Source organism: Acipenser ruthenus, chromosome 2 (genome assembly GCF_902713425.1).
Source record: "Acipenser ruthenus chromosome 2, fAciRut3.2 maternal haplotype, whole genome shotgun sequence".
In the NCBI taxonomy this organism is placed as follows: domain Eukaryota; kingdom Metazoa; phylum Chordata; class Actinopteri; order Acipenseriformes; family Acipenseridae; genus Acipenser; species Acipenser ruthenus.
In genome coordinates this window covers 61591912-61615397 of record NC_081190.1, presented here as the reverse complement: position 1 = coordinate 61615397, position 23486 = coordinate 61591912, and the positions used below count along the sequence as shown (strand labels likewise).

At 36.7% G+C, this 23486-nt stretch overlaps 1 protein-coding gene across 1 annotated transcript in view; it reads right to left on the bottom strand.

Moving 5' to 3' along the window:
* The window catches only part of dctd (dCMP deaminase), a 76308-nt gene that overhangs the window by 28975 nt on the left and 23847 nt on the right, over nt 1-23486 (bottom strand). Inside the window, exons 3-4 of the mRNA XM_058998602.1 lie at nt 4218-4353; nt 529-645 (exon numbers count right to left, since the gene is read on the bottom strand). Of these exons, the coding sequence (XP_058854585.1) occupies nt 529-645; nt 4218-4353 (253 nt within the window). The remainder of the gene's footprint in view (nt 1-528; nt 646-4217; nt 4354-23486) is intronic.

Genomic DNA, 23486 nt, shown 5'->3' with positions numbered 1-23486 from the left:
CTTTAACCTTGTGCTTGAAAGGGTAGTGTTCGTTGTGTTTGTTTGTTGTCCCCACCCACCCCTGATGTGACAGCCATGCAAACCACGTAATCACGTTATTGTTTGGATCCAATGCAGGTGTCTCTAGTTTCTGTAGCTGAAAGGGCCCTGCAAACAGGATGGCCGTGAATACACATTTTGATCGGGCATTACAGCAATTGCCACGTGGCCTTCGTTAATTTTGGGACCTGCATTGTGTTTGTTCTTGTTTGTTGACACCCAAAGTAGAAACTTGCAAGTCTAAATGAAGTACTTTCTTGGAAAGGTAGACAAAGCAATTGGACTCGGGGGGGGGGGGGGGGGGATAGAGAAGAAAAAAAAAAAGACTCTGGCAAGAAATGGGTGTCTTGTCAGGACAAAATAAAGCAATGAATTCTGTAAAAAAAAAGAAAAAAAAGTGAATCCTACAATAAATAAATAGCCCTTGTAATGAGTTATTGAACACACTGCACTAGAAAAGTGCCAGAACTATCACGCTGGGTTTCTCACCTGCCTGGATGATGAGTTTTGCACATTCATTACAAGGGAACAAGGCAACGTAGATTGTGCATCCCTTCACATCCGCCGAGTTCTTGTTCATAATTGCGTTCAACTCTGCATGGCACACTGAAGGAAGAGATATTGAAAGTAGCACAAAGACATTTTAAATGACATTGCCAATATGCTCAACAAGAAAAAAGGCTTTAAAATTGTTTTTTTTTTATTAGCAATAAGAACAAAAGGTTAGAGCATTGCACTACTTCAGATTTTTTTTGGTTTGGTTTTGACATAACATACAAAATGTAAATAGCTGCACCGGCAAACCCACAAAATGATAAGAGCACAATTTCAGTGAGCCCCTTCTTAAGTGGTTGCGGTCTTGTCAGGTATGTGAATGCCATAGCTGTGTCTGTCAGTGCAAGTTGTTACCACACTATTGTTAAAAGGTATCCGAGCGCTTCAAAAATAGCTCAAATTGGATTCAATTACTTTCAAAAGTCTCCTTTGTTTCGAGCTCCATACTGTAGGTTTACACACTAGCACTATCTGATAAAAGAGACTGCAGGACTGACTTACTAACTTTTATATTCCAATTTAGTAATTCTCCTCAAAGAAAACATGTTCTTGCTTTGTTATTCTAAATCAAACACACACATTTCTGTTTTTAATGCAAGACTCTTCATGCCCAATTGCCTCAACTTTGACTTTAACAGGTGTACTCTCGGCAGCAAACAATGAACTGCCAGGCTGAGAGCGGTTGGGAGTGGTGCATCATGTCTTTCACAAACTAGCATACAGTATGCCATGCTATTCAGTCTTTCATCTCTAATTAACTTGAGAGATGGCCGAGGAGATGGCACGGCAATATGTTGAGAAAATTATTTGTTTGGGACTGAGGTGCTAAACAAAAAGCTGTATTTTTGGGGTTTTATTAATTGGGTAAAAAACACTGTTGTTGTGGGTTCCAAATTAAAACATAGCTTGAAATGTGTTGCTCCTAAAATTACATTTACCGCATTGAGCAGAACAATATCCAGCATGCTTCAGATTCCAATAGGAAGTTGTCGGCGCAAAGAAAATCACCTGGATCATGTCCTTATGTTAACACAAGCTCTGCATACAGTAGTTTCACAACTGAACAGAAGGGTTAAACGAACCAGCAAAACATCAAACAAACAAATCCTCTTATACTTTAACTTCTCAGATTCTCACCGTTACTGAACCCGTCTGTTCTAAAAGGATTGTTTTACACAGGCATCTGGTGTATAAAGAATGTGCCAAGTCTATCTTCTGGAGATTTTTGACTCCAAGTAAGTGCTGGCACAGTTGTAGATGATGCCCTCAACACTATGCCAGTACTGTGCCTGTAATCAGTCACGCAGAAATATGCTGCTGCACAGTCTAAACTGTGAATTAAAAAAAAAAAAAAAAGGTTTTCATATAAAAAAAGCTTAGAAAGACTTGTTGGCACTGGAATCTCAAATCAAGCTACATACTGAATGTGTGTGGAACCAGCACCCTCTTCAGGTGAAACCCATTTTAAATTCTGTATTATAGGCTTTTGCATGGTATGGTAGTAATGTCAATGTGTCCACAGTTAACATATTGTGGATTTAAAGAAAAATATATACTTTATGCAATGGTGAATGTTGACCTTATTACAGTAAGCTAACAGGGTGCTAGTTGCATATGGGACTTGGGACTTTGTTGCTATGATTACACATTTGAAACTACCAGAACCTTACTTCGTTGGATTTTAAAACCCAAAGTGATAGTAAAGTTTTTTATTTTTATTTATTTATTTTTTATAAGTTGTGGTGCCTACCTAGGCGGATAATTGATTGACTGACCAACCGTTTGTGAAAATGCCATTTGCTGCATTCTCATGCTAGCCAATCAGTCAATTTCAGGCACAACTGAAAGTCTTTAGTTTAGGAGGTCTTCGATGACAGAGACAGGTGTATTTAAATGGTGGTGTAAACAGGGAAGATATTTATTTATTAAGAAAAACCCTAGAATTTAGTTTTTAAAACCCAACTAAGTAAGGTTTTGGTAGTTTCAAAAGTGTCATCGTAACAAAGAAGTCCCAAGTCCCGTGCAAGTTCATAACCCCTCAGCTCCAAGCTAGTGCCAGTGGAAGCACATACTGTTACTTTTTCCTCTAGATCAATCCTCAGAGAATGCAACGTTGAAGAAATAGCCAGTTTGGATATAACTATGTGGCACTTTAGCCTCACCAAAGTGGCCATAAGCAATGCTTGAATGCATGACAAATGCAACTTCAAAAATATGCCAAAAATCCCAAATCCCCGGATACCATAATATTTTGCTTGATGCTTGTAGATCATCAACATCTATCCCCCCACGCAAGTTATTACAAATAGCAAAAATTCAAATTTCAAGGGAGTTTAATGACCAGTGGTGGGACTTGAAACCAAATGTTTTTTCACAGAATTTGGAAGACTGGTACCTAAGGGTCTTACAGCAATACTTGCATTTTAGGACCCACATCCCCTACAGGGTAAAGGGTTAGGCTGATGTTCGAATAAAATGGTGTCTGTTACTACCCCTCCTCTGGCAATTTGCCAGAAGTGAATAGGGTGCTCCTAAAGTATTCTTTTTTTTCTGAAAAGCCCTATTCATTACGAGTAGAACAAGGTTCTACACATGATGGTAGCATCTAAATTGCACCCAGGTGATTTTTTTGGTCAAGGTCCCTTTCTCGCTTTAGGTTGACCTTTGCAAGGTCACAGGTCGAAGGAGACATTAAAAAAAAAATAATGGCTATCATTTCTGAACTCGGCGTGTCAGAAAACCCCCAGGTGAAAATTTCTAGGAAAATCTGTGACAGACAAGCAATGAAATGTCCCTTTTCTGATTGAGCTGGCGTGGAATGACCCTCTAGTTAGAGTATGATATCACTGCAATCTCTTCATTTGGTACCTGTTTAATCCTGCTCACTGAATATCTTGCTATCCCTGATTTAGAAAATCGTTTCCTTTTCTAATATAGATTTTAATAATGAAGCACTCACAAATGCAGTATTTATAGCCCATTCTACACCAATGGTAGCCCAACTATCCATTAACTACCAATGTAGAACTAACTTTTCTAAAAGAAAAAAAAGCTCCCCAAAAAACTGCTTGATCATTTAAATATTTTGAATATACTGTAAAGCCAGAAATATTTACAAGCCTTTTATTATGCCTATGAAAAAAAAGAAATACTGCAAAACATTTTTGGCACAAATATCAAATTCCACTAACAATACATACTTCATATATTGCAACAGGTCGCCAACATTTCTGGAGCAAAAAAGGTTTTATGGGTGTGACTTGCCAAATATTTTGGTTGTAAATATTTATGGCTTTACAGTATTTGAATAGATTATCTATTCACAGACACCAAGATATTTAGAAAATTGAATCATGAATACCAGTTCTTGGAGAGAAGTGCACTGTATATAGAAAGATACAGATTAAGGCCACACGTTTCACCATTCAGTTTGTTGCTACCTCCTGTTCTATCACTCACTTTCTCAATCAATAGGGACAAGCAGGGAGACATGCCAAGCGTTGAGAAAACAAATTATCAGCATCTGCAGTATTGTAAGACTTAACTTAAAACAATGTTTAGATTGCCATTGACACTTAAGTAATGCCCAGTAGTTTTTAATAATAACAACTAAAAATGCTTACCATATGGATACTTGGTGTCTAGCTTGTCAGTAGCTGTCCTTGCCCAGGGGAGAAGGTCATCATTGCAGCCATTCGGCATCCCATTGTAGCCAATCCCAACTATCTTGTTTTCAGGGTTCACAATGCAAGCACCAACCTAAACAGGAATCCCCGACATTAGTTACCACTCCAGTCTTTACTTCGGCAATTCTTCAGGACCAACCGCTAGATCCCATTTAGAACCCCTTTTAAACATGTCAACACAAATATTTACAATTGTCTTTTCAATTGGGTTTGTTATTTTATTCATTCCTTTACGAAATGATCAACATCCACTTTATTTACCTGTAAAATGTCTGACAAACGTACGGTGTCAGTCACCTCCACATTTGCCCAAAATCATATGCTCTCAAAAGCCAGTGTTAAAGAAAGTGGTTACCAAGCTTTATCACTTGGACTAGATAAATGGTTCACTAGACATACAATTAAAGAACCAAGTGTGACATCCACTATATCCCTGTCACTGGAAATCCATAGCCCTGCAAGAGGTAATGAACATTAACAGCTTTTAATGATCAACACTATGCTATCTGTACCTTTCAATTAAAATGTCCAAAATACTAGATGGAAATAAGTTCACAAGAATCATGAATCAGAATCCACGCCAGGAAAATACCATTATTTTCTTGGCGTGGATACAACAAACTATGAGCGTAATATATATATATATATATATATATATATATATATATATATATATATATATATATATATATATATATATATATATATATATATATATATATATATATATAATTAATTAAGAGTAGTCCAGACTGTCACAGCTCTTCAAAATGGTGGAATCCAGGGATACAGAGACATGTAGCTGGTCAACTGGTGTGACCCCTTCAGTTCCTGACTGTGGGCAAGTTATCAAACCACAGGTTTGTGCACAAGACGCCCTGAACAAGGTCTTGCAAGGTTAACCACACCACAATATGGCACCGAGGAATTACCACTGCACATGGGCTAAATATACACTACAGGACAACTGGAGTCACCATAAGTGAACAAATCTGTGAGAATCTGATTTAAGGTAAAAAAGATGAGCTACAGTTTCTCTGGCAGCTGTCATTGGGCATCTGTTTTGTTAACCGATGACCCAAGATTAAAATCTGTCCACTAATGATCGACGAGTATGGAGAGGCTGAAAAGAATTAAGAGCATAAGAAAGTTTACAAACGAGAGGAGGCCATTCAGCCCATCTTGCTCGTTTGGTTGTTAGGAGCTTACTGATCCCAGAATCTCATCAAGCAGCTTCTTGAAGGATCCCAGGGTGTCAGCTTCAACAACATTACTGGGGAGTTGGTTCCAGACCCTCACAATTCTCTGTGTAAAAAAGTGCCTCCTATTTTCTGTTCTGAATGCCCCTTTATCTAATCTCCATTTATGACCCCTGGTCCTTTTTTCTTTTTTCAAGTCAAAGAAGTCCCCCGGGTTGACATTGTCTATACCTTTTAGGATTTTGAATGTTTGAATCAGATCGCCGCGTATACTTTACACTTTTCTCTATTAAATTTCATTTGCCATGTGTCTGCCCAATTCTGAATGCTGTCTAGATCATTTTGAATGACCTTTGCTGCTTCAACAGTGTTTGCCACTCCTCCTATTTTTGTGTCGTCTGCAAATTTAACGAGTTTGCTTACTATACCAGAATCTAAATCATTAATGTAGATTAGGAATAGCAGAGGACCTAATACTGATCCCTGTGGTACACCACTGGTTACCTCACTCCATTTTGAGGTTTCTCCTCTAATCAGTACTTTCTGTTTTCTACATGTTAACCACTCCCTAATCCATGTGCATGCATTTCCTTGAATCCCTACTGTGTTCAGTTTGAGAATTAATCTTTTATGCGGGACTTTGTCAAAAGCTTTCTGGAAATCTAAATAGACCATGTCGTATGCTTTGCAATTATCCATTTTCAATATTGCATCCTCAAAAAAGTCAAGTAGGTTAGTTAGACATGATCTCCCTTTCCTAAAACCATGCTGGCTGTCTCCCAGGATATTGTTACCATATAGGTAATTTTCCATTTTGGATCTTATTATAGTTTCCATAAGTTTACATATAATAGAAGTCAGGCTTACTGGTCTGTAGTTACCTGGTTCGGTTTTGTCTCCCTTTTTGTGGATCGGTATTACGTTTGCATTTTTCCAGTCTGTCGGTACAACCCCTGTGTCAAGAGACTGTTGCATGATCTTGGTTAGCGGTTTGTAAATAACTTCTTTCATTTCTTTGAGTACTATTGGGAGGATCTCATCTGGCCCAGGGAATTTGTTTATTTTAAGAGCTCCTAGTCCCTTTAACACTTCTGCCTCTGTTATGCTAAAGTTATTTAAAATCGGATGGTAACAGGTCGACATGTGGGGCATGTTGTCCGTGTCCTCCTTTGTAAAAACCTGTGAAAAGTAATCATTTAATATATTTGCTATTTTTTTTTCTTCATCTATGATTTTGCCATTTGTGTCTCTTAGACATTTAATCTCCTCTTTGAATGTTCTCTTGCTGTTATAATATTGGAAAAACATTTTGGAATTGGTTTTAGCCCCCTTAGCAATATTGATTTCTATCTCTCTCTTGGCCTTTCTAACTTCCTTTTTGACTTGTGTTTGCAGTTCCAAGTACTCTTTCTGTGTGCTTTGTTTTTGGTCCCTTTTAAACGCTCTATAAAGTGCCTTTTTTCGCTGAATATTTTTTTTAATTGATCTATTAAACCATTTTGACCATTTTGTTTTAGGATTTAGATCTGTCTACTTTTGGGATGTAATTGTTTTGTGCCTCTAGTACTACATTTTTAAAAAACAGCCATCCTTTTTCTGTGGATGTTTTCTCTATTTTACTCCAATCTACTTCTATTAGTCTCTATTTCATACCTTCGTAGTTTGCTTTTCTAAAATTGTAAACCTTAGCTTTAGTCTTTACTTTTGGGGTTTTAAAAAATATTTCAAATGAGACCATGTTGTGGTCTGAGTTTGCCAATGGCTCTCTGACCTCTGTTTTAGTTATTCTGTCTTCATTATTTGAAAAGACTAAATCAAGGCATGCCTCCCCTCTAGTCGGTGCCTTGACAAATTGCGTTAGGAAGCAGTCATTTGTCATTTCCACCATTGCAATTTCGTCCGTCATGCCCCCCATTGGGTTTTCCCATTTTATAGAGGGGAAGTTGAAATCCCCCATTAGTATGATTTCTCCTTTTCTACACGCATTTCTAATGTCATTGTACAACAGATTATTTTGCTCAGCGTCTGAATTTGGCGGTCTATAGCATGCTCCAATTATTATGCCCTTTGAATTTGTGTCCATTATTCTGACCCATATTGATTCTGCATTGTTTTCTTTGTCCTGATTTAACACCTGGGCTTCAAGACTATTTCTTATGTATAGCGCTACCCCTCCGCCTCTTCTGTCCTGCCTGTCTTTCCTATATAGTGTGTACCCCCTAATATTATATTCGTCTCCATCACTCTCAGACAACCAAGTTTCTGTAACACCTATCACATCGTAGTTACTTGTTAGTGCAGTAGCTTCAAGTTCTAACATTTTGTTTCTGAGACTTCTAGCATTAAGATAAATACATTTAATAGTGGTCTTACCTGAGTTGTTGCCCTTGTTTTGATGTGGTCTCCCTTCTGTTTTTTTGTTTTACCCCCCTTCCTTTCTAGTTTAAATTGCTCAGTTCAACGTTGAATAAGAACGTTTTGGATGTGGAGAGGCATTAGCATTGGAGGTCACACAGATCGTATTGTGCTTCCATGGGGTGGATTTACAGCTCTACGGTACATGATTTCCATTGGTCTTGTGTTCAGGTGTGCATTATTGATAGTGTCAAGAGAGTGCTCCCTTAAAATACTCAAGATGGATTCTTCGTTAGCTGTGTTTTGGAAAAATTCAAAAAACTACTTTAAAACTATATTATATATATGCACACATACACATACAGTGCCGTGAAAGTATTTGCCCCCTGTCTCATTTTTGCACATTTTTCACATTGTATTTGGTCAGATTTTTTGGTGGGTTGTAGTAGTATAGAGGGAGTCTGAGAGAAAATATGACACCAAAGTTTGGTGCTTCTTTCATTTGTTTGGTGTGCAAGGTAATCAAACATGGAATCTTCAGGTGTGAAAAAGTTAACTCAACCCAATTAAAGGGATAATTAGGGTCAGCTGTTTGAGTACTTTGGTTAACAACCAGGCCTGATTTGGGCCAGCCCTGCCCAATATAAATCTGACTAACTTCGGCCCTTACCATCAGAGTGAAGTTGTCAACACACAGACCCCGAGGCTCAGGATGTAGGATGAGAAAACTGAATTTAATTTATTTTAAAAGGTACACGTATCAGGTTTTTTTTATGACGTTATTCATTTTAAAACCAGTTGTGAAGCTTTTTTTGAGTGTGCTGAAAGTAAAATACAAACTTGTTTTCTAATATTAACACGGTTTCCTTTTTTGTGTATTTGTACGTGTTTTTAGTTATTTATTTATTTTTCAGTATTTTGTGCATTTCAGTCTTGCAATGAATTCATTTTTTGCTCCTTTTCCAGCACTCTTATTTATCAATGTACACGTTACAAAAACTTTTGCTTTAATTTTGTGATAAAACTGGTACTTGTAAACAGTTTGAAGCAGGTTTGAGTGTGTTGTGGGCCAACAGTATGAACTTATTTTTCGTATTAACACAGTATTTCATTTGGTTGTCTTGCAATGAAGATTCGTTGCTGGTTAATTTTTCATCGATTGTCCATGCTTACCAATGTACACGTTTTGAGGGTGAACAATAAATAAATGTGTTAATAAAGAATGAAACGTATTGCTTTTATTAATTTTAAAACCATGTTTGTTTTTTTATTGTGCTGCAAGCCTACCTCAATACACGCTTGTGTTTCGTTATTTACGGGGCTGTCTTGCATCTGTATTTGCAGATGTTAGTGATCTTACATAATAAACGCCAGTCTCAAATAGGCGCCGGGGCTATAAATAAAACGCCACACACACACACACACACACACACAGAGAGCAGTTAAAACACAAACTTAAAATATTTTATATATATATATATATATATATATATATATATATATATATATATATATATATATATATATATATATATATATTATATATATATATATATAATTTGAAATTTCCAGCAAATTTTTATGAGCATGAACATAAAGGGAACATTGTATTTTTATCTTGCTCTTAAGTGTATTATTACTTGTACTGTGATTCTTGAAATGTATTTTTGTTTACGACTAAGTCGTCCTGGATAAGGGCGTCTGCTAAAAAAACAAAAAATGTATTTCAAGAATACAAATCACCTGCAGTTTCTCTGTGTTTTTTTGTGTATAGTGCCCCAGTACTGAAGAGGATATCTTTTGGATTCATTTCAGTGGCACTTCTCCATTAATTACACACACTTGTTTTAAATCTTACATTTAAAGCCATCAGATGTCACATTTATGCAAATTGAAAAATCTGCATATAAATAACACTCCATTCGGCTTGCTTTCTGACTATTGAAGACAGAGGGCAATTCAATATTGAACCCACCAGAACAACTTTCTACCTTATAATTCTGCTCTTCCCTAAACAAATGCACAAAATAGTTGCCGTTGAATGGCTAACAAAATAATTGAATTCCAGCACCTTCAATGCAAAGGTTTCATATTTCCCTGTATTTCAGAGCCACAAATTATGTTAAGTGTGTATTAGAGTTTTTAAATGGTGTTTTGCTTGTACAGTAGCAAAATTGCTGAACAAAAAAATTAAAAAATAAGTTTTACACTTCTGACAACACAGTCACGCATAAGGAAGAGACAAACCCATGAGCCACAGGAAAAGCAAACTTTGAAACTTTAAACATTAAGTTTATCATTCACACCCCTATCACTTCTGATTGGCTAGCTGTTGAAAAAGCTGATCTATTGAGTTCAAAGAAATCCAGAAATGGATGTCAAGAGAGCCTCTGGTAAGGCACAGACTTTTATACTTCAGGTATTATTTACATTTTCTGTAAATTAGCAAATAAGTGATACTGCTTTTTAATACATGAACCTGACATTTAAATACAGCTAGTTGAAAAATAAAAAACACACACACCATAAATTGCTAAGGTATTTGCGGATTACAATTTATTTATATAAAACATTTCTGGAGTCTACTTTGTGGTCAAGTGTGTACTTGTTGGGATGTTTAAAAAAAACGAAGTTTACTGTTTAGAAGCATTCAAGACTAACTTTCCCTGGCAAAGAATCGAATGATATTTTTTTCTTTCGATTTTAGTGTCGCTAACCTAGTTTGCCACGTACCATATTTACATATTTTTTAGATTTAAAACACAGAAAAATAACTTTTTGGTTTTTTTAACTGGATTTGAACAGAAGTGATACTGGTTATTTATTGGACATGCACAATCCGTCGATTTGTGAAACTATTAAAACATGAAGATTGACAAATGTTTATAATGATAGAAATTAAATGCTTATATGCAAGATTATCTGTACAATATTTTATTTAAAATACAATACTGTAAATCTCACGGCAGTGTGTTTATGTATTAATTCATGTATGTATATATTTTTCAGTGAGAGTAGTGCAGGGAAAAGAATGTTTGCCCCCCACCCCACAAAAAAAAAAAAAATGAAAAGCCATCAGGGTATGAAACCAGTTAGACATCATGGGAAAATGCTAGAGGAAAAACAGCTGCACACAGTTTAAAAAAAATAAGTATATAATAGAAATAAACAAAAGAAAAAACATTTTTTCTTTGCAGAATTTGATGGAGCCTACTGTAAATATTGCATGCATTTTGATAGAAAAACAGTAAAAAAAAAAATGCAGAGAAACTTAACAGGTTATACAGAAGTTCTTTAGAAATCTGGGGTTCAGCAGTTACAAAACTGAAAGAATTAAGAAAAATCTGAATTCTACAAAGCAGTAATGGTTGGCAATGATTTCATATCAGTGATGCAACAAACTAAAACACCTGTAGGCCTACATCAGGAGTTGGATTCAGCTTATAGCCAATTGTAAGTCGCCCTGGATAAGGGCGTCTGCTAAGAAATAAATAATAATAGAGAAAGAGTGGGGGAAAAAAGAGGCAGAAGCTTATTATAGTTGTACTTAAATTTACTAACAAATGTGTTCCAAACTGCACTGAAAGGAACATTTCCTTAAAGTATGTTATAAATTTGTCGAGGTCACAAACAACCTTTCGTGTATCTTGAATTTAGTGAACCAGTCAAGTTACAAGGCTACATCCGCTCGTTAAAATCGCTAATCGATTAATTGTGTTCACTGTTAAACAGCATTCCCTCTAAGCTTTTTAGATACTGAGAAACCTGCCGTTTTGACAAAGAAAGGCTAAATTATGGGTGAAAATTTTTTTGTTGCATTATACAATTTTGAAACAATATTCCAACAGAAGTATCTCAACAATTACACAATTTGCTTTAAATTTAAACAAGACATTTATTGTGGCTCTGCCTCTGATTCTGAATCATCCTCCGATTTATCCATATAAAATAAATCTAGAATTTCTATGAAGCGTATATTTACCTTTATGAAGCCTGTCTGAGATCTTATCATAAATGCAGCCCTGTCAGTTGTTATCATAAATATAGACTGCATGCTTAACTGGCAGCCTGCATATAATTGCTTTATACCACTGTATAAAGCACTGGCGTTCTGCACAGCCTTTAATTGTAACCATCTTTAAGGCTACTAATTTTCCATTTTCAGGAATAGCAAATTCTGTTTTTAAAAAACAGCCAGTTGTTTTTACCCCCACTTTTTATCAACGTATTAATAATTAAAACATGGCATTTGAACATATATAATGTTGTAAAATAAGTAAATTAATAAATATTACCACTAATCTATTTTTATTAGACCTAAAGCCAAGATTTTCAATAAGACTGCTGTTGCTGTTAGTAACGCACCTGAAGACACTTCAAACCTGTCAATGTTTATAGACATCACTTGGCTCATTGCTGGCATTAAAATAAGCAGGAATACTTAATTATATTACAACAGTTCAGAAAACAAAGGTTCAGCACTGTTGTGAGAATCATATTTACAGTCTTCCACGAACACTGTTGTTCAGTCTACAAATGAAGGTGTTTTGAAAAGACCTGTTTCTTATTGCTGGCATTACAATAACAATAAAAATGAAAGAGTTTAGTAACAGTCCAGCAATGTCATGTGAGAGCAATCCTATGTACAGTACTGCACAAATTAAGTTTTACTGGCATTACAATAGCCAGAATAAAATATGAAACACTGATAAAAAAAAGGCATACTGTTAACTGACTTGTTGCTCTACACAGGTTCAGTGTGTCACCCGATTGTAATTTAAAGAGCTCCCCTTTAATGTAAACGCATAATTAATCCTCCCAATTGTTTCTTTAGCAAATAACAGGTGTGTCTCCGGACAGAATGTCTTTATGAAACAAACGGTGTGTAGGGTAGGGACTACATCCCTTACACAGTAAAGCGATACATTTCCTTTGAATGTATATCTAGAAAAAGAGCTTTGAGCTTGTTTCTTCATCGTCAGATAATATAATGCAATTAAGAAACGGCCGTGGTTTAATATTGTTAATTATAGCATTATTAAAAGGCAGGAAGCATGTAAAGAACTAAACTAAACAATAATAAAACTCACAATTAATTTGGCTTACTTCAGGAAATCCTCGCCTGAGCGCAGTCCAGTTTTCATAAAAGAAAACGTTAAAGATTCTTAAGTTAACTCTTCAGTCAAGGTTCTGCCTATTGAAAAAATGTACTTTTCTGGGTTGACTACACCATTGCTGGCAATATGATCTTTTAATGGTATTGACTCCTACATGATCAATGGGATGACAGCAAAACTCATATAGATAATCAGCATTTTTTTTTAGCCCCGAAACGCTGCATTGTTGAGTTTCAGCAGAGACGCATGAGTGAAGTCAATTCATGAATAAACTCAACTTGCAAAAAAAATGCACATGGTACGTCTTCAATTACTATACGATACATTTAAAATGTGTATTTGACTCTAAATTAATTGATTACATTTTTAACACAAATTTTTACCGCGTTTCAAAACACTTGAGATATTTCTGAAATTGTCTTTTTTTTTTTAATTTAAAAAAGGGAAATAAAACAAAAAACGTCAAATTATGAGCAATGTGATTTTTATTTATGGTTTACCGGAGTATCTATACTCCTAAATAACGGTGAAAGATTTTGCTTCACTGATTAGTATTCAATTATACAACAAGATCAAAACTGCAAAGTTCATGAGCAGCACTTCATAGAGTCAGAATCTCCAGATGCCTGCTTCGCCCGCCCATCAGTTACTGACAATACTGATTATACGGTCTATTTCCCTTCATCCATCCTCCTGCAAGTCACACTTCCATTACTATGGACAACTGCATATCAAATTGTGATGAAACATTTGATTTGTAATTCTTATTCTATACTATACTATTCTGCATATACTGTTGATGTGTGTCTTGGTCATCAACTATCATACTTAAAGCTCTAATCAATATTCAAAACACAGATTTTTTGCAATTCAATACAATCACTTAATTTATCAACCTGCTGTACGTCCTGCAACACTCTCGGTAAACACCAGCTTCACATTTTAAAACAGTCCGTGATTTGTGATGTTCAATATTAGAAAGAAGGCGTTATATTTAATAAAACAATGTATAAAAAGTACAAAAAGAAATAGCATTACTCTCTGTTATTAATCATCTTTTTCAATGCATTGTTTCAGCAAGGTCATCAGATTCCCTATTGCAGCAATGCCAAAGTGAATAAACCTGCTTTGGCCCCTCACTGTGCTGCATAAACAACCGTGCTCGTCTGCAACATGAAACAGCTACCAATTTCCTTTCTTCACAAGGACAAAGAGAAACTTTTTTTATTGCTTGTAGTTATGATCAAACTGAAAAAAAAAACATGTTTTTTCTTCTTCATCCGACTTTCTTGAAAGTCAGGCAAGGTTAAGAAGTTCTTGCATAAAAAACAAAGACTCATTTTTACTTTCAAAAACTTTTTGGCTGTTCCTATTCCAAAGTTCCCTTAGCAGGTGCTTGGTATCCCACTGCCTCAGAGACTCATGCTGAGAAAGGCTTTAATTAGAGGCACTAAAGATTTCCCACAGCAAGCATCTCTCAGTACACTTGCTTTCTGGTTTTGGCTTATTGTAGCAGAAAAACACTCAGTAGTAGAATATGTAGTAAAGCTTTAAGACACGTGTGTGTGTGTGTGTGTGTGTGTGTGTGTGTGTGTTTGAGATTTGATATCCACACCATTTATATTAAACAAATTATTTGTTTTAAAACAGCACTTATCACAGGAGAAAAAAAAAAAATACTGTGGTTTGAACTTGCGACATGACGTTCTTGAAGAGCACACGACCTTAGCCCGCTGCGCCACTGCGCAGTTGTTGAAATGTGTTCATTTTTTAAGCTTACATCCAAGCCTGACCAGCTTTCGCTGAAAACCTGAAGGTGCTGCTCGATTCTAGAAATTTTCGATTTTCTGTTTGAAAATTTCTAGTTTCCTGTTTGTTTGGTAGATACCATACAATGGAATTGCACATAAGAGTGGCATGTAGCTTTCTTGTCTAAATCTCTGAACTCTGATAAATTGGTAGTTACTCGTTTAATTAAAAATAAAAGGAATAATTTGGTAGTAATAAATAAATGATTTAAACAAATGCATAGAGGAATAAATACATTTAGAAATAAATATTTTTAAATAAATAAATGTAGAAATGAATACGTTTATATTATAAATGTATAAATAAATTAATAAATAGCAAGCTAGAAAACTACATGTCATATTAATTGATTTGGCTGATGCATTTATCCACAGCAATTGACATTTATATACCTATATAAAAAGCACAAGTTTCATGTAAAAAAAAAATAATCAGTGCCTTGCAAAAGTATTCAGACCCCTGACCAATTCTCTCATATTACTGAATTACAAATGGTACATTGAAATTTCGTTATGTTTGATATTTTATTTTAAAACACTGAAACTCAAAATCAATTATTGTAAGGTGACATTGGTTTTATGTTGGGAAATATTTAAGAAAAATTAAAAAAACTGAAATATCTTGCTTGCATAAAGTATTCAACCCCTGTGCTGTGGAAGTTCCCATTTTACACCGATGAAGGAAATTGCCTTAACGAGGACACAATTACCTTACCATTGGCCTCCACCTGTGAACCATTAAAGTTGCTGTCACATTTTCTGGATAAAAAACCCCACTGTTGAAGGATCATTAGTCAGGCTGTGAATCTGAAGGAAAATGAAGACCAAAGAGCATTCTACAGAAGTTAGAGATAAAGTAATATAAATGCATAGATTAGGGAAAGGGTACAAAATAATATCCAAGTGTTTGGATATCCCAGTGAGCACAGTTGGATCAATAATCAGGAAGTGGAAGCTGCATCACACCACCCAGGCACTACCAAGAAAAGGCCATCCCTCAAAACTCAGCGCTCAAACAAGAAGGAGACTTGTGAGAGAAGCCACAGAGAGGCCAACAATCACTTACCATTGGCCTCCACCTGTGAACCATTAAAGTTGCTGTCACATTTTCTGGATAAAAAACCCCCACTGTTGAAGGATCATTAGTCAGGCTGTGAATCTGAAGGAAAATGAAGACCAAAGAGCATTCTACAGAAGTTAGAGATAAAGTAATATAAATGCATAGATTAGGGAAAGGGTACAAAATAATATCCAAGTGTTTGGATATCCCAGTGAGCACAGTTGGATCAATAATCAGGAAGTGGAAGCTGCATCACACCACCCAGGCACTACCAAGAAAAGGCCATGCCTCAAAACTCAGCGCTCAAACAAGAAGGAGACTTGTGAGAGAAGCCACAGAGAGGCCAACAATCACTTTGAAGGAGCTACAGAGTTCAGTGGCTGGGAGTGGAGTAAAGGTGCACCAGTCAACCATATCAAGAGCTCTGCATAACACTGGCCTGTATGGGAGGGTGGCAAGAAAGAAGCCGTTACTCAAAAAGTACCATCTGAAAGCACGTCTGGTGTTTGCCAGAAAGCATGAGAGTGACCCAGCTGCGATGTGGGAAAAGGTTTTGTGGTCAGACGAGACCAAGATAGAGCTTTTTGGCCAAAACTCAAAGCGCTATGTGTGGCGCAAACCTAACACTGCCCATGCCTCAAGACACACCACCCCTAACCACCCCTACAGTGAAGTATGGTGATGGCAGCATCATGCTGTGGCGATGCTTCTCATCAGCAGGGACTGCAGGGAATTGGTTAAAATTGAAGGAAAAATGGATGGAGCAAAATACAGGGAAATACTGCAAGAAAACCTGCTTCAGTCTGCTAAAAAACTGAAGCTTGGGAGGAAATTCACCTTTCAGCAGGGCAATGATCCCAAGCACAAGGCCAAAGCAACATTGGAGTGGCTCAAGAACAAAAAGGTGAATGTCCTACAGTGGCCCAGTCAAAGTCATGATCTCAATCCAATTGAGAATCTGTGGCACTATTTGAAAATTGCGATCCACAAGCGTCGTCCAACCAACCTGAACAACCTGGAGAAAATCTGCCAAGAATGGGCCAAAATCACTCTGACACTGTGTGCAAAGCTGGTACATACTTACCCCAAAAGACTTAAAGCTGTTATTGCAGCGAAAGGTGGCTCTACCAAATATTAATGTGTGGGGGTTGAATACTTATGCAAGCAAGATATTTCAGTTTTGTATTTCTTAAATATTTCCCAACATAAAACCAATGTCACCTTACAAATTGATTTTGAGTTTCAGTGTTTTAAAATAAAATATCAAACATAACGAAATTTCAATGTACCATTTGTAATTCAGTAATATGAGAGAATTGGTCAGGGGTCTGAATACTTTTGCAAGGCACTGTATATTGCAAGTTGCCTGAAATCAATAGCGCATCAAAGAAAGTCACCGAGGTTGAAACATTTAACCCTTTGCAGTCCATTTATTAAGTGCACGTCAGGTCCAATTTATTTTCACACACGCAGTTAATTTTAGACGCGCTGTTTAAAAGTATTTTTTTTTTCACAGTCAAACAGATTTAAAAGGCCCTGCATATCAACAAAGCACTCACTAGGCATCTCCAGCCCCGCCCCACCCTTTCGTTCGCTATCGCTTTCACATATGCTAACAAATAAATAATAATAATAGTCGTACATACCGATCAATCATCTCCTGATCACTCGTTTTATCACCAAACTCCTTAATAATGCAATCCAAGTCATTATTTTATTACTATAACATCTCAAAAAAGCTCTGCAAATGTCCGTGATAGTCTCTGTGTGCTGATACAGTAACATCCAGCTTGTTTCCTTATGACCGCCCATATGGGATGCCAATGGCAAGTATGTCTATTCATGAGATACGCCTTTTTTTTTTTTTTTTAAATCGGCTTGTCTCGGCTCCTGTCGCTCCCACTCGGCCATTGAATGGTTTTCTCGGAGAAAAAATGACTTTGTTGAAGGCCAGCATGGGCAGCAGTGTGGAGTAGTGGTTAGGGCTCTGGACTCTTGACCGGAGGGTCATGGGTTCAATCCCAGGTGGGGGACACTGCTGCTGTACTAAAATAAATAATAATCGTGCATCGTGTTGCAGTTTCAATACTCGTGGTTTGTCTTTGTTGTGTAATAATAATAATATGCGTGTTTGGTTGGTACTTGGATGGGAGACTAGGGTTGTCACGATACCAGAGTTTTGAACTTCGATACGATACCAGTTCAGTTTCCTCTTCAATACCAAGGCAAAAAAAACCAAAACATCTGAACACGCAAAATAAGAGAACATTCCTTTAATAAAGGTAAACAATCTTGACTCTAGGTAAAACGGTGCAGGTGCAGTAAACATAATTTGCATATTAACACTTAAGAAAATGTTTTGTGTAGGACTATGATTGACTGGCCCTTTAATAGTTCTGCTTGTTTTGGTGAAAAAAAGGGGATGAAGTAAAACTACAAAGTGGATGAATTTGAGATTTTTACTAAGTGATTCAGGTGAGTGCTCTGTACATTACTGATGGAGAAAAGTTCTCAAAAATGTTTTTACTGTTATTATATTTGTGCTTATAACTGTGACTACAGAGGTTTCAGGTAAGTACCATATGTGGAATAAATCAGCACAAACTGGGGGTTCAGAAAATAAAAAAATCCATTGTTTGATTTGATACCCACTAAATTTAGTACAGAAACGTAGGGCAGCAGTGTGGAGTAGTGGTTAGGGATCTGGACTCTTGACCGGAGGGTCATGAGTTCAATCCCAGGTGGGGGGCACTGCTGCTGTACCCTTGAGCAAGGTACTTTACCTAGATTGCTCCAGTAACCCAACTGTATAAACGGGTAATTGTATGGAGAAATAATGGTATCTTGTAACAATTGTAAGTCACTCTGGATAAGGGAGTCTGTTAAGAAATAATAATAAACAAAAAACTAATGAATGGCAGGATGAAAATAAAATACGCTTTTTAGAAAAAAAGAACATTTGTTGTCAATAAATATTTTTTTCAGTGCTCCGAGTAGAAAAAAATGTATTTTTACAATCAAACGTCAAGGTCTTGGGAACATGTCTAAAATGAAAGAATTAAAATTGGAACACCAGAACAAAAGTTACAGCCATTTATAACAAAACTATAGAAAATGCAGGAAATGCAAAATATATAAAAGAAGAAAATTATCAAAAACAAGGGAAACGCAATCTTGTTTTATTTTGTTTTGCAATGTTTTCTTTGCTATTCTGCGTGTCTGCTCCATCCAGTGCTCTCACACAGCGTGAAGCAGTCAGTCAGATTCTCACCAACGTAGATGCCCATATTTGGTATAATTAGAAAGCCACAGTCCGCCCCTTTCCAAGAGTGACAGCCATATGCGCCTATGATACACCGCTCTCGTGTACTACGTCTCAGAAGGCCTAGCCCGGGGGCGACCACAATAAAGCTAGACTAACCTCAGAGAAACCTGTGAAGTGTGTTTGATACATTGACAGATAACTAGAGTCGTTTTCCCCCCCAGGCGACAGGAGCAAAATACTTCCACACAGCGCTCCTGCTGTTCTGTTTTTCTAAGAGCGCGGGCGGCTGGGCTTGTGTGCCTCCCATCTTAACCTTTTACTCCGGAATCCCGGCTGTGTCGTTGTCGTTGTTTCCACCTGGAGTGTATGGTGTCCCTGCGCGGACAGAAAGGGAAGCTTTTTTTTTTTTTTTTTTTTTTAAAGTAAATCGACTCCGTCTTTTACATGAAGGACACAAACACGCAATTTTCATTATACAAGTATAGAGTGCTCCGATACTTTCTGTTTTTAGGTATTACCGAATGCATAATTAATGAAGCTCAGAACCGTTTTGGAAATTTGGTATCGCGGTAGTATCAAAGTATCGGTATTTTTGACAACCCTATGGGAGACTGCCTGGCAATACCAGATACTTCAAACTTTTCTTTGAAGTTTTACTTGTATTAACAAATAGTAGATTAAACAGCAAAGATGAGCTGATTTACTTTTAATTTATTGAAATGGACCGCACAGGGTATTAATCGCTATTGAAATAATTGCATAAGAGAAGTTATAAATATATTTATTTCACGCCTCCACCCGCTGTTTTAATTGCATTTGGATCATTCCAGACACCACCTGATACGTGAGTGCAACAAACTCAGCAATGCATTGATCATTAATACATTTTAAAAACAAAACATCAAAGTCACAGCATACACTATATTCAGGCCGGGACATTTCAATTTGATGAGAATAAGCAGACTGTGACATTAACAGAAGTGACATTACATTTGACTGTATTATGGCTGCGTCTGTCTTCTTTTCATACATTTACACTGTAAAACACGAGGCTGAAGTTGGCTTATTCGCCAGCTTCTTATTCGCAAGCTTTTAAGTGCATTTAACCAGTTAAATTCAAGGCTACTTCAATGTAGACAAATACATTTATGCACTAAAAGCCAGCGAATAAGAAGCTGAGCGAATGAGAAGCTGAGCGAATGAGAAGCTGAGCGAATGAGAAGCTGAGCGAATGAGAAGCTGAGCGAATGAGAAGCTGAGCGAATAAGAAGCCAACTTCAGCCTCGTCTGTAAAACCACAGACGTGTGAAACGTTTGTATGTAAATTGCATGTGTTTATAGTAAAAAACAAAGTGCTCTATTCCTAAACAGCAGTGTTTATACCTCATTATACCTGGCTTCTTGACCGGAGTGTTGTGGGTTCAATCCCGGGTGAGGGGCACTGCTGTTGTACCCTTGAGCAAGGTATTTTACCTAGATTCAGTATAAACAACTGGATAAATTGGTAATTGTATGTAAACATAATGTGATATAATTGTGACAATTGTAAGTTGCCCTGGGTAAGGGTGTCTGCTAAAAAAATAAATAATTTAAATGCAATCTGCTGAACTATTTGCATTTGACTTGGTATTTGTATATTCTGAAATATAAGAATTATTTGCATTTGAATTTCAAATCATGAGAAAGCTTAAATATTTCAATTTTAAACACTTTTCAATAATAATGCTCATAATAAAGTAGAGAGACTTTTCAGTATTGCTGGTAAAGTTGATTAACCTGAAAGATGCAAACTAAAGGACACTTTTGAGAACTTCATGTTTATTAAACATAACAAACAAAACAAGTAAAAATAAAAATTGTGCAATGCACACATATATAAATATATACATATCTCATCATTTATGTCAGTTTTTCACAAACCTGGTCCTGCGGGCCCACTGTGTCTGCTGTTTGTGTTCCAACTGAGTTCTCAATTATTAAATTGATCCCCCAATTGAACTAACAATTAGTGACTTAATGCAATGTTAGAAATAACTTGAAATATCCAACTCTTTTGGCTGCTTTCACAAACCCTGATCAGCACTAATCTTGGACTACCTTACCTGAGTTAACATTAGGTAGTCCTAGATTAGTGTTAATTGAGGCCTGTGCAGCCAGCCATTTCTACAAATAATTCAAATGCTCTGATTAGACATTTTATTCATTCAATTGAGGATTCAATTCATAATTTAAAGCTCAGTTGGAACACAAATCAGCAAACACTGGGTCCTCAGGACCAAGATTGGGAAACACTGGGACAGTTTACAAGCAAAAACTGAAAAGCGTGACAACAGATCTCTCGCGTTTTTATGGTCATGACAGTTCTGCTTCCACGTTTACGAGAGTTTATTTTAGAGAGCGAATTTAGTCGTCCAAATGCAAACAACCTCATTAATAATAAAATAATGGGAGGGTTTATTTAAAAATCACCAAACACGCTGAAAAGAGATGCTGCGCGATAAAGGATATCGTTCAAATAATGCATAGGGGTTTACATGAGGCTTTACGCGCTAGGCAGAGATGAAGAGAAGGTTACCCCCCATCTGTCTAGAATGTAAAGGGCTTGCAGTTAAAACGTTCATGCTGCCAAGAAGAAAATAATAATAGTTATTACTATTATTGTTTAGAATTAGTTGTTCTAGAAATGGTAGAAGTATCATGTATACAAAAACCGACAGCACTCGCCAATTCCCATTACTGCTTTTCTTATGCTTCTTAGGCTACTGATGTCCTTTCACACACCCATATATATATTAGTCTTAGCCAACTGCGTAACTGTTAATGTGCTAAACAAAAGGATTATGCTGTTGATCAGACGATGCTCCTGGATCAGCAGCTACAGCAGCTACCACGTTCAAACCAACTTTAATTTAAAGAACAGTTGTGAATTGCTTCACAGCTTTTGTTTTACATGTGACTCCTAAGAATAATATGTGAAAAACAAAATATATCGCATATGCGCACACACTTAGCCCGACATGCGTAAAATGGCTTGATATCCCCAACTATTTGTTTTTTCACAAATTATTCTTAGGCTTCACATGTAAAACAGAAGCTGTGAAACAATTCACATTTGGCATCCTTTAAATTAAAGTTGGTTTGAGCTCTGTAGCTGCTGTGGTTGAGGAGATAAAGCCATTATACGCGTATCAGGTAGGCTGTGTGCGTATATGTGGTATGTTATTGTTTTTCACAATTTATTTGTTTGATTCACATGTAAAGGAGAGCTTGTGAAACAATTCACAATTGGTCTTCTACACATTAAAGTTGGTTTGGATGCTCTAGCTACTGTGGTTGAGGAGATAAAGCCCTTTTACGCGTGGCTGAGGCTAAGTGCGTGTATGTGCGGTCTGATATTTTCCATAAATTATTCTTGGGATTCACATATAAAACAGAGACTGTGAAACAATTCACAATTAGTCTCCTTTAAATTAAAGTTGGTTTGAGCACTCTAGCTTCTGTGGTTGGCGAGATACAGCCATTTTCATTCATGTCGGGTTAGCTTGAGTCGAATATCAAACGAATATCAAACGTCAAGCTAACTTTACAGAGGTAGAATATTTTAGTTTAGAAAAGTAAATGATGGCTGGTGCAGATACCATATTGTATTGATGGAGCTGGTATTTCACAGGACGTCTGGAATGATGAGGATTCCAGCTAATGGTCCGATGCTACTGCCACTGGCCGGTCACCCATTAACCGGTGCATTTCCGAAATTGGGACCTCGAGCTTTGACCGCAGGACTGCAGGCGTTTTCTCTCCTGCAGGTACAGATATTTCAATTTCTTGAATTTATCTCGTACCTGCAGGAGCGTTCTATTTATACCAAGTTCAACCAGAGCACCGGTAATACTGGTGAAAATGGTGGCATTTATTTTGCGAGGTCGATCCAGTTCATCCATAACCCCCAGGTCCACAATAATTTGGAGGGGGGAACGAGTTTCCTCATCCGTCCAGCGGACCTGGTGTTGCTGCTGTCAGAAGGGGTGGAAGCTTGAAACATCCTGCGGGAAAAAAGCTACATTATTCGTATTATTATTATTATTATTATTATTATTATTATTATTATTATTATTATTATTATTATTATTATTATGATAATAATGCTGGTCATAACGATCTAGTAGTTCTCATCCATCGTTCATAATACACTGAAATGAATAAATACTGGTATAAATCAACATCTCTATATGCAATTTATATATAATTTAGCCGAGACCCTCATCAGGAGAAGCGGATTGACAATAATGGATGGATGGATATTTAACTGATTTGTATTAGTAAGACTGGGATAAGGAAAATCTTACTTACGTTACGGAGGAGGACAGAAAGACCGTATCCCAGAGAAGAGTGTTCTTTTACA